This window comes from Babylonia areolata, chromosome 32, assembly GCF_041734735.1.
Source record: "Babylonia areolata isolate BAREFJ2019XMU chromosome 32, ASM4173473v1, whole genome shotgun sequence".
NCBI lineage: Eukaryota > Metazoa > Mollusca > Gastropoda > Neogastropoda > Buccinidae > Babylonia > Babylonia areolata.
In genome coordinates this window covers 7,575,596-7,588,095 of record NC_134907.1, presented here as the reverse complement: position 1 = coordinate 7,588,095, position 12,500 = coordinate 7,575,596, and the positions used below count along the sequence as shown (strand labels likewise).

At 41.1% G+C, this 12,500-nt stretch overlaps 1 protein-coding gene across 1 annotated transcript in view; it reads right to left on the bottom strand.

The window, feature by feature from the left end:
* The window catches only part of LOC143276493 (uncharacterized), a 35,212-nt gene that overhangs the window by 10,559 nt on the left and 12,153 nt on the right, over positions 1-12,500 (bottom strand). The window contains exons 2-8 of the mRNA XM_076581015.1: positions 11,435-11,506; positions 10,365-10,394; positions 8,764-8,954; positions 6,355-6,443; positions 5,117-5,288; positions 2,911-2,999; positions 1,450-1,580 (exon numbers count right to left, since the gene is read on the bottom strand). Coding sequence (XP_076437130.1) covers positions 1,450-1,580; positions 2,911-2,999; positions 5,117-5,288; positions 6,355-6,443; positions 8,764-8,954; positions 10,365-10,394; positions 11,435-11,506 — 774 coding nt within the window. The remainder of the gene's footprint in view (positions 1-1,449; positions 1,581-2,910; positions 3,000-5,116; positions 5,289-6,354; positions 6,444-8,763; positions 8,955-10,364; positions 10,395-11,434; positions 11,507-12,500) is intronic.

Genomic DNA, 12,500 nt, shown 5'->3' with positions numbered 1-12,500 from the left:
CTGATGATGATGATAACAATAATAATACGAATAATATGAATAATCATAATCTGAATAATAAGAATAATAAAAAGAATAATAACAGGAATAATAATCATCATCATCATAATTACAATAATCGTAATGATAGCATATCAACAATACAATAATCTTGATAGTTATACTATGATTAGTAATAACGAAACCATCACCACAACTACTACTACTGCTGCTACTATTACTACTAATACTAAGGGAGATACATTAAAGCTAAATATGTGGAACCTACAACGCTTGCAACATAATTATAATCCACATGCTTTCCAGTAAAGTACGTAAAATAACATACTAGGAACAAGTATCAAGAACACTTAGAACAAATAATTCATGAATAATATGAGAACAATAGTGCCATAAAAATAAGACACAGTCCCATTTAGAGCTAAAAACATCTTATGAACACGCCCACTTTTGATCCCCCCCTGACCACCTCCCACCCCCTCAACCCCCACCTTTTACGCACAAACTCACAATGCCTTGCTTAGAATATGTGCTTTCACTTGCATGCACACACACACACACACATACTCTTTGAATGTCAGAGTCTGAAATCGTTTTTACCAAACTTCTCGGAAAATTCTTTTGAATGTATTTTTGACAATTTCAAGATGTTATCTGCTATTGCAGAAGGTTTGCTGCATAGTCCAATTGGACATTTGTTATAATTGTTACAGTTGTTTGATGTTAGCGTTTCCTTCTATATTGTGCCTATGTCTCCCCTTTTAATGTCTTATTTTTTCCAATGCTCTGTATCCCCCACCCCCTCCCACACACACACATATGCGCACACACACATACACACACATCATTCATCACCCTCTGCCCAATACCGTTCCCACCTCCACGCTCCGCCCTCCACCCCCACCCCCACCCCCCCACCCCCGCCCCACACACACACGCCCTTTTTTTTTTTTTTTCGTCTAATATCACTTAAAGTGGAAGATGTTAAACTGAAGACTACTACACACACACACACACACACACAATCAAGCATGCACACATATACACACACACACACACACACAAATAGACACAAACACACACACATGCACATGCACAAGCACACACACACACACACACACAAATACACACACATGTACATGCATAAGCATACACACACAAATACACACAAACACACACACACACACACACACACACACACACACACAAAAGCACACACACACACACACACACAAAAGCCCACACACACACACACACACAAGCACACACAAAAGCACACACACACACACACACAAAAGCACACACACACACACACACACACACACACACACACACACACACACACACACACACACACACACAAAAGCACAAACACACACACACACACACACACACACAAAAGCACACACACACACACACACACACACACACACACACACACACACACACCTCCTATAGTCAGGGTTGTCAGACGACCCACTCTCCAGAGGTTTCTGGTTGGCAGGGGAGGCAGTGATTTTCCTCGTCAGCCGCCCCTCCATCCCTCGCGGGGGGTCAAAGGTGTTCTGAGTGTGGGGGTACTGCTCGCACAGAAAACACGCGACTCAAACAAAAAATCACATCAAATCAAAAAGTGGAGTGATGGCCTAGAGGTAATGCGAGAGAATCTGAGCGCGCTGGTTCGAATCACGGCTCAACCACCGATATTTTCTCCCCCTCCACTAGACCTTGAGTGGTGATCTAGACGCTAGTCATTCAGATGAGACGATAAACCGAGGTCCCTTGTGCTGCGTGTACTTAGCGCATGTAAAAGAACCCACAGCAACAAAAGGGTTGTTCTTGGCAAAATTCTGTAGAAAAATCCACTTTGATAGGAAAAACAAATAAAACTGCTGGAAAAATACAAAAAAATGGGTGGCGCTGTAGTGTAGCGACACACTCTCCCTGGGGAGAGCAGCCCAAATTACACACAGAGAAATCTGTTGTGATAAAAAAAAAAAAAAAGTTTTTTTAATACAAATAAGAATGAAACCTTCTTCTTCTGCGTTCATGAGCTGCAACTTCCCCCACGTTCACTCATATGTACACAAGTGGGCTTTTACGTGTATGACCATTTTTACCCCCCACCCCCCGCCATCTAGGCAGCCATACTCCGCTTCCGGGGGTGGGGGTGGGGGGGGGAATGAAATAAAATTCAAAGAAAAAAGTACAATAGAATTTTAAAGAATGAAAATGAAATTCAAAATCAAAGCAATAACAATAATGGTGATGATAATGACAACAACAACAATAATACTAATTATTAGAAGAAGAAGAATACATATTGTATAAAAAATAAAATACAACAACATAAAAATGATATAATATTCTAAAATCAAAATAAAACAAATATGATATAAAATTCTAAAGATAAAACAAAACAAAATAAAAATGAAATAAAATGAACAAATGAGTGAATCAACAAATGAACAAAAGATTGCAAGAACAAATAAATCAATGAATGGAAAACAGAAAATGAGAGCACAAATAAATAAATGAATAAATAAATAAATAAACAAACAAACAATAAATCTATCAACAAATCAACACACAACACCATCTTACCAGCTTGTCATCTTCTCATGAACAAACTAACAGATTAACCGCAGATTTATCCATGGTTTAGAGGTAACTGCATAATCAGGTGTCCAGCCACTCATTTGCATATGCTTACCTCCCTTGTATTTATTTTTCTTCAAGAAAACATATACTTTCACACACTTCTGAGCATAATTCTAATTTTTGTGATTCTTTATAGAGCTGGTAATCATTCTGCAAAAAAATCACAAATAGTTCAGGAAGTGAAAGGGTTCACAGAAAAACAAATAAATAACCAATTAACTAACTGACGAACACACAATGTGGTCTCACCAGCTTGTCGTCCTCTCGTGCCGTCATGACGTACTTGTTCCTCTTCTCCTCCAGGTTGTCAAGGGCAACAGGGTTGGATGGCCCGAGTCCTGTTGGAGTTCACTCACATCATTCATTTGTGGTTCATGGGGTTGGAACAGTTACAACAGTCTGAACAGTTTTTATTCAAGCTCTGGCCCCTGGAGGGGGGGGGGGGGGGGGCATGGGCATTTGTATGATAGCATGACAATCAGTCATGTCCAACTATGACCATCACAACAGCAGAGGAGGCAACTGCTGCCCTGACTATCTGGTCTAGAATTTGATTATAGTGGAGAGTGTCTTGCCCACGTTATACATCCCCACTCTCTCGGCCAAGAGAGTTTTAGGACAGTCAGCGTTGAGGATGGTTCCCAAAGGCCATCTAGCTAGCCCCCACGGCTGCAGCACCAAGAGCCAGTGCACACTTGCCTCCTAGTTTATGAGTCAGGGTCCTTCACAAAAGACTAAGCTGTAAATGACTTCCCACTGCAATGGAGAAACCGTTTAAGCTGAGATAAAACATATGAGTCACATGTAATGGAAACCAATGCACTGCAACACAAGAAACATAACAAACTGTTACCCGTACAGCAAACATACATGTAGTAAATATACAACAGACAGTTAAATAATAATAATAATAACTGAGATATTATGCAGTAAAGTGTGATCATCAAAAGCAGCTTCTATCTTATGCATTATCTGTGGAAAATAATTTCAATTTAACATGGAAAAAAAAAAAAGAGAAAGTTTTTGAAGTTTTGATTTATGTTGTGTATTCATGAGGCTTGTAATTTTATAGCATTTGGATGGTGTTGGAAATATTCATTTACTGTTACTGACCAGCAATTTTTTAAAACGACTGGGAATGAACAATAGAATACATGATGAAATTGATCACCAATTTCATTCAAATAACAAAAGTGTACACTTTCTTTCTTGTCAAGGTACTGCCAGCAGTTTGTCCTGTTCTTGTAATGACGATGATAACAATGACAGTTATGATGATTTACAGCTTATTCTTTTGTGAAGGACTATGACTCTGAAACCAGACTGCACTGACCCTTGGTGCTGCAGCCTTGGGGGCAAGTTGGCCTTTGGTGACCATCCAAACACCGACTGTCCTAAAACCCTCTTGGCTGAGAGAGTGGGGATGTAACTTGGGCAAGGCATTCTCCACTACAATTAAATTCCAGCCCAAATAGACAGGACAGCAGTTGCCTCCTCTACTATTCCGATGGTAAAATTCAGACATGACTGACTGTCAAACAGTATACAGTAATGATGATGATGATGGTGATGATGATGATGATTAATATTATCATATTATCAAAAATTAAAAATGTGTATTATTAAAAATGTTAATTATAAACATGCAAGGTTCCTGATCCTGTATAATTGATGCGATATCAATTTTTACTCTTTTACTAAAAAAAAATGTTAAACTAAAGAAAGATAGCACATAATCATGCAAGGCCCCCAAACCTGTACAGTCCAACTGATGTACAATCTAACTGACATGATATCACTTATACTGAAAAAGAAATTAAACTGAAGAACAGTAGCAAACAACCACACAAGGCCCCAGAACCTGTATAATCCAATTGACGCAGTATCACTTACACCTTGAAACAATATTACATTAAAGAATCATAACACATAATCATGCACAGCCGCCAAACCTGTATAGTCCAACTGATGTATGATTCAACTGATGTGATATCACTTATACTGAAACAGAGTATGACTGCCTACGTGGTGGGGATGAAAACGGTCATACATATAAAAAAAACAACAAACAAAAAACACTCAAGCATATAAGTGAACATGGAAGTCACAGCCCATGAATGAAGAAGAAGAGAAGAAAAAGAAGTTTAACTAAAGAAGAATAACAAACAAGGCCCCCAAACCTGTATAATCCAACTGATGTGATATCACTTCTAGTGAAAAAAAAAAGAAGTTAAATCAAAGAATGATAGCACATAATCATGCAAGGCCCCAAAACCTGTATAATCCAACTGATGTATACTCTAACTGACGCTATATCACTTAAACTGAAAAAGAAGTTAATCTAAAAAATGACAACAAACAAGGACCCCGAACCTGTATAATCTAACTGACACGATATCATTTATACTGAAAAAAAAGTTCAACTAAAGAACTACAGCAAACAAGGCCCCTGAACCTGTATAATCCAGCTGATGCGACGTCATCCACTGCTGGCGCTCCACGTTGCGCAGAGTGTTGGCGGTGCGGGGGCCGACCTTCATGTCTTCGTCACGGTCCTGAAGGTTCGGACACATGGTTTTGGGCGGGATGGGGTAGAACTGCTGTTTGCCTCCCAGAACCTTCACTTTCTGAAACGGCAAAGTGAAACGATGAGAATACTAACATCACACACACGTGGATAATACTCTAAGAGTATGTGTGTGTGTGTGTGTGTGTGTGTGTTTGTGTGTGTGCATGTGTGTTTTTGTTTGTTAGGACAAGGCGTGTGTCTGTGTGTGTGTATGTGCATGAGTGTGTGTGTGTGCATGTGTTGAGACAAGAAGGGTATGGGTGTGCAGTGTGGGTGTGTGTGTGTTGGGACAAGGTGGGGGGTTGGGGGGGGGGGCATGTGCATGTGTGTGAGCATGCACATGTACTTGCACCTACATGTACAAGCATAGCTATCCCTCTCTCTCTCTCTCCTCCCTCTCTCTCTCTCTCCCTCTCTCTCTCTCTCTCCTCCCTCTATCTCTCTCTCTCTCTCTCTCTCCTCCCTCTCTCTCTCTCTCTCCTCCCTCTCTCTCTCTCTCCTCCCTATCTCTCTCTCCCTCTCTCTCTCCTCCCTCTCTCTCTCCTCCCTCTATCTCTCTCTCTCTCGCTTCCTCTCTCTCCTCCATCTCTCTCTCCTCCATCTCTCTCTCTCTCTCTCCTCCCTCTCTCTCTCTCTCCTCCCTCTCTCTCTCTCTCTCTCCTCCCTCTCTCTCTCTCCTCCCTCTCTCTCTCTCTCTCTCCTCCCTCTCTCTCTCTCTCCCCCCCTCTCCCTCTCTCTCTCTCTCCTCCCTCTATTCCTCTCTCTGTCTCTCCTCCCTCTATCTCTCTCTCCTCCATCTCTCTCTCTCTCTCTCCTCCCTCTCACCCTCTCTCTCTCTCCTCCCTCTATCTCTCTCTCTCGCCTCCCTCTATCTCTCCTCCATCTCTCTCTCTCTCTCTTTCTCTCTCCTCCCTCTATCTCTCTCTCTCCTTCCTCTCTCTCTCTCTCTCTCTCTCTCTCTCTCTCTCTCCTCCCTCCCTCTCTCTCTCTCTCTCTCCTCCCTCTCTCTATCTCTCCTCCCTCTATCTCTATCTCTCTCTCTCCTCCCTATATATATCTCTCTCTCCTCCCTCTATTTCTCTCTCTCACTCTCCTCCCACTCTCTCTCTCTTCCCCGTACAGACCTGGTCAAAGAAGTCCTCCCCGGGCCAGTACAGGGCCTTCTTCTCAGACTCTTTGGGAAGATCCTGGAACTCATGGCGATAGGGAAATCCTGAAAACACAGACATTATTTTCTCAGTTTGTCTGCAGTACAGTGAGGTAATGGTGGTGTGGTGTGGTGTGGTGTGTGTGTGGGTGGGGGGTGGGTGGTTGGGGGGGGGGGGCATGGTGTGGTGTGGTGTGGTGTGTGTGGTGCGTGTGTGTAGTGTGGTGGGGTGGAGTGGGATGGGGTGGGGTGGGGTGGTGTGGGGTGGGGTGGGGTGGGGTGGGTTGGTGTGTGTGTGTGTGTGGTGTGGTGTGGTGTGGTGTGTGTGGTGCGGTGTGTAGTGTGTGGTGTGGTGTGGTGTGTGTGGTGCAGTGTGGAGTGGAGTGTGTGTGTGTGTGTGGTGTGCTGTGGTGTGCTGTGGTGTGCCGTGCCGTGCCGTGCCGTGCCGTGCCGTGCCGTGCCGTGCTGTGCTGTGCTGTGTTGTGCTGTGCTTTGCTGTGCTGTGCTGTGCTGTGCCATGCTGTGATGTGCTGTGCTGTGCTGTGCTGTGTTGTGTTGTGTTGTGTTGTGTTGCGCTGTGCTGTGTTGTGTTGTGTTGCGCTGTGCTGTGCTGTGTTGTGTTGTGCCATGATGTGCTGTGCTGTGCTGTGTTGTTTCAACACAGAGAGAATGTGATGCAGACACAGACATCAGAAAAGATACAAGGGAGAAAAACCAGAAAAAAAAACAACCCTGAATCAGCACAGAAAACAAAGAATTAGACACCTCAGAAACACTTTAACTCTCTCCATACGAACGGCGAAAGAGACGACATTAACAGCGTTTCGCCCCAATTACCATCATCAAAATATTGCAAGCGGAAGGCTCTTATACTGAAGACGTGAATGTTGACAAAGAATACCACAATTCTGACAACGGAAGCTAAAGGTTGGGTCATTCAGACACCCACTGGACATCCGAGGGGTCTGTGTATACGAGAAGAGAGGACTGGCCGTACTGAGTGAGTTAACCCTTTCGCTGCCAGGAAAATAAGATTTAAGTGAAATCTATTTGCCAGGGTTTTTTCACAAAAAACGGGTATAAATTTTCAAAAAATTCTGTGCTCTTTGTTATTGGAGAAAGACCCATAAAAGTATATATTTTCTGAAAGGGAAATGAATAAAGAATACAAAACACATGATGTTTTTCCATTTTATGCATTTTAAGTGACATGCTGTTGTTTTGAAATCAGTGTTTTGTTTTTTGTCACATTTTCAACTTGTTCATTACAAACATTAGTCTGGTAATTTGCACAAAAATATCATTTTCTGGACAAATGGATATCTGCACACACAAAATCATACTAGAACAACCACAATATAAAAAAACTGAAAAAGAAATAGATGCATTGTGACTTCTGCAAGTGATGATATGGATGTGAGGCCACGCCCCCTCAGTCTCCACCCTCCTCCTCTTCACCCCTCTCACACCGTCACTTCATCAGACCGCGTTGGCTGAGTGCCAAGAAAATAGCTCATACGGTGCCCTGCTAAAAATTCGTCTGCTAGAGTTGAACAGCCTGCATCACTCACTGATAGTTGTGTCTTGGCCACTCTCTTGATTGCTCCCTTTATTTTCTATCAAATCGTCCTATAAATGTTCACCACTGTCTTCTCCTTCGAATTTATGCTCCAATTCTTTCTGAGCATTAGCTGAAGAAAGTATTCTTGGTTGATTTAGTTCGCCACGAGCGCATGTCTCGAGCACGGAGTCAGTCCGACATTTTGTTGAGCGAGCGAGGAGAGGAGCCAGGCAAAGACTGCGGCCAGTAACCCAACCAAAACGTTCAAATAAAGGACTGCCTTATGACGCAGATGGTGTTTCTAGCTATGAATAGAATCCAGAAAGATTCCCCAAGCTAAAGCTACCAGCATTTTTGTCAACGAACTGAATGCAAAGCAGGGAAAAGTCAGAATATTTCGATGACGAGTTATCTCGTCATGCAGGCAGCGAAGCATACATGCTTGCCATGACGAGTTATCTCGTCATGCAGGCAGCCTAGGGGTTAAAACATTTCTTTACATAACATGTGAAATATTATCAAAGAGAACAAAATATTCTCATGATCTCAAACGGCAAGGCAAATCTTTTTGCTTTCTGCCAATACTTTTTTTTTTTTTTTACCCTTATTTTTTTCATTTATAAATGTTTTGTTTTTCATTTGATGACAGCATCATTGACACAAACCAGAAAAAAAATATATATAAAAGCATAGACCAAAAAGAGCTAAGCACTTCAGATCAAAATATTAATTTACGTTATAAAATATGTGAATTTTTTTTTTTTAAGGAACAGAAATATTCTTATGATCACAAGCAGCATTTTTTTTTTTTTTCTCCAATCAAACCTTTTGTTTTTTCTTTGACGATTGTATCGAATGGCGTCGCTGGCATCTCTGAGCTGATTGGCTGCTCACTGCGTGCGGCCACACCCCTTTTGGGATCCTCCGGGGAGTCGAACTTGGGGATGACAGCAAAGCGGGGAATGTGGGAACTGTAGGGATGCTCTGCCGGGAACGACTTGTTGATGAAATCCTTCCTGCACGTTTGGAAGAAACCGTTACTTGATGTCAGAAGATGAGCTCATCGCAACACAGCACAGCACACACACACACACACACAAACACACACACACACACACACACACACACACACATCAAAACACAAACAACAGGATAGTGCGAAACACAACACACACACAAATACACACACACACACACACACAGGCACAAACACAGGACACACACACACACACACACACACAAACACACATGCACGCATGCACAAGCATGCACGTGCACACACACACAGGTACAGACACACATGCACACTCAACCAATCATGTGCATGCAAACACAAACACATACACACACAGTGAGTGTGAGTGAGTGAGTGAGTGAGTGTGTGTGTGTGTGTGTGTGTGTGTGTGTGTGTGTGTGCATGTGTGTAGGGGGTGGTCGCTGTTAAATACATTTTTTTTATGCAACTTATATTATTTTCATACCTACTTTTCTTTAATTCCTAGGATGTTTGTGGTCGCTGTTAAATACATTTTTTTTATGCAACTTATATTATTTTCATACCTACTTTTCTTTAATTCCTAGGATGTTTGTGGTCGCTGTTAAATACATTTTTTTTATGCAACTTATATTATTTTCATACCTACTTTTCTTTAATTCCTAGGATGTTTGTGGTCGCTGTTAAATACATTTTTTTTTAATGCAACTTATATTATTTTCATACCTACTTTTCTTTAATTCCTAGGATGTTGTATTGTTTCTCATTAAGTTTTCACATCTTCACTAACTGTCCCAGAGGACAGTCAGTAAGATCCAGTTTGTTGGCTTTTGTTGATGATAATATATATTTGTTATATTTGTATTGGTATTTCTTTTTATCACAACAGATTTCTCTGTGTGAAATTCGGGCTGCTCTCCCCCAGTGACAGCGCGTCGCTACACTACAGCGCCACCCTTTTTTTTCTTTTTTTTTTTTCCTGCCTGCAGTTTTATTTGTGTTACCTATCGAAGTGGATTTTTCTACAGAATTTTGCCAGGAACAACCCTTTTGTTGCCGTGGGTTCTTTTACATGTGCTAAGTGCATGCTGCACATGGGGACCTCGGTTTATCGTCTCATCCGAATGACTAGCGTCCAGACCACCACTCAAGGTCTAGTGGAAGGGGGGGAGAAAATATCGGCAGCTGAGCCGTGATTCAAACCAGTTCGCTCAGACTCTCTTGCTTCCTAGGCGGACGCGTTACCTCTAGGCCATCACTACTGATGATGATACTGTTGCTGTTGTTGTCTAACAACACATTTTGTGAAGACATTAGATCAAATTGAAGACATACAGACCTGTCATAATTTGCAAAAAATAAAAAATAAGAAATAAAAAAATAACGAGTAAACAATTCGGTAAATACTACAGAGGACAGACACTGTACTAACCCAATCTGTATCGCCTGTGGCCTTGGTACCCTGGAAACAACAGACAGGCAGGCATCATGTATTCATTCATTTCTTCTTTCCAAAAGAAAAAAAAAAAGATTATTTATTAATGTATCTATTTATCTATGATTTATCTATCTGCATATTCTATTTATTCAGCAAAAGTCAGGCAAGCATGATATATCTATTCATTCATTTATCAAATAGGAAATTTTCTTCCTAAAATTACGTTTAAGTTAACATACTTACCGTGACCCAACTAGTGCAGACTCCGGCAGGGGTCTGACATTCCTGTCCTGTGCAAACTACTATCCGCCTATGCGGAGAAAACGAAAGCAGCTACGGCCAATAACCTCCTGGAAGTAGGTAACGTCCCCTTCACCCCCCTGACTAGCACCCTCTTTTTCCGGCAGCCATCTTGACTCCTGTTCCTGTGCTCTTCACAAACCATTCATTTATGTATTACTTCCTCTATTTGATCAATTATGAATCTATCTATTCATTCATTTATTTATTCTTCTTTTCATCATTCACTTATGCATCCAGTTATTTGTCTATTCATCTATTTATTCATTTGTTTATCTATTCATTCATCTGTGTACCTATTTATTCATTTCATTTCATCTATTTATTCCTAATTATGAATTCTATTCTTTTATGAAATCTATCTATCATTTATTCAAGTATTCATTTATTCCTTCATTTTTTTCATTTTTGGCGAAAGAGCTATTACATGCAAATCAGTTCAGTCTGAAGATTTCTCTCTGAATGTGCTAAAAGAATATATATATATATATATATATAGAGAGAGAGAGAGAGAGAGAGAGAGAGAAATTTAAATTTAAAAAAAAATGTTAAAAATTAAAAAACACCTCAACACAAAAATCCTGGTAAATTTTGAAATGGTGTCTTAATACTGAAACAATGTGCCTTATTACCGAAACAAAGTAAAATAAAGGGGAGAAAATAATCAAAATGACAGTACAGATAATATGGATATACTCACAACCACGCATACGTCTTTTAAAAAAAAAAAACAACAACAAAAAAAAAAACAATCATGTACTTACAGTTCATCATTGCTGCGAATGTTGCTGAGCTTCAGTTGGGTAAGTCCATAGTACTGGGTCACCGGTTCTCCCCTGGAAACAGAGAGGAAAAAAAAAAGTAAAATAATATGAAAAGAAAACAAAACTAAACTAAATTAAACCGAATTAACACAGGTACAAGTATTCATGGCTTTTTATTTCTATTCCCCATGGAAAAGAGCAACAACAAAATGATAAAATCAAACACAATGAGGTACAAACATTTGTTGGGGAAAAAGAGACGGAAGCAGACAGCCAAAGAAGCTGGCAGACAACATCTCCGAGCGCCAGACATAGAAAATGTTGGTGATGCATTCAGCAACGCAGTACTCCCAAGAGCAAGCCTGGTTAACTCACTCAGTATGGCCAGTCCTCTCTTCTCCTCTACACAGACCCCTCGGATGTCCAGTGGGTGTCTGAATGACCCAACCTTTAGCTTCCGTCATCAGAATTGTGGTATTCTTTGTCAACATTCACCTCTTCAGTACAAGAGCCTTCCGCTTGCAATATTTTGATGATGGTAATTGGGGTGGAACGCTGTTAACGTCGTCACTGTCGCCGTTCGTATGGAGAGAGTTAAAATACCAGCGACAATAAGAAGCTCAACCCAAGAATGGCATGGACATTAAATTCTTGTATTTGTATTTGTATTTCTTTTTATCACATCAGATTTCTCTGTGTGAAATTTGGGCTGCTCTCCCCAGGGAGAGCGCGTCGCTACACTACAGCACCACCCTTTTTTTTTTTTTTTCCTGCGTGTAGTTTTATTTGTTTTTCCTATCCAAGTGGATTTGTCTACAGAATTTTGCCAGGAACAACCCTTTTGTTGCCGTGGGTTCTTTTACATGCGCTAAATGCATGCTGCACACGGGACCTTGGTTTATCATCTCATCCGAATGACTAGCGTCCAGACCACCACTCAAGGTCTAGTGGAGGGGGAGAAAATATCGGCGGCTGAACCGTGATTCGAACCAGCGCACTCGGATTCTCTCACTTCCAAGGTGGACACGTTACCTCTAGGCCATCACTCTTAAAATAAAGCTGCTAC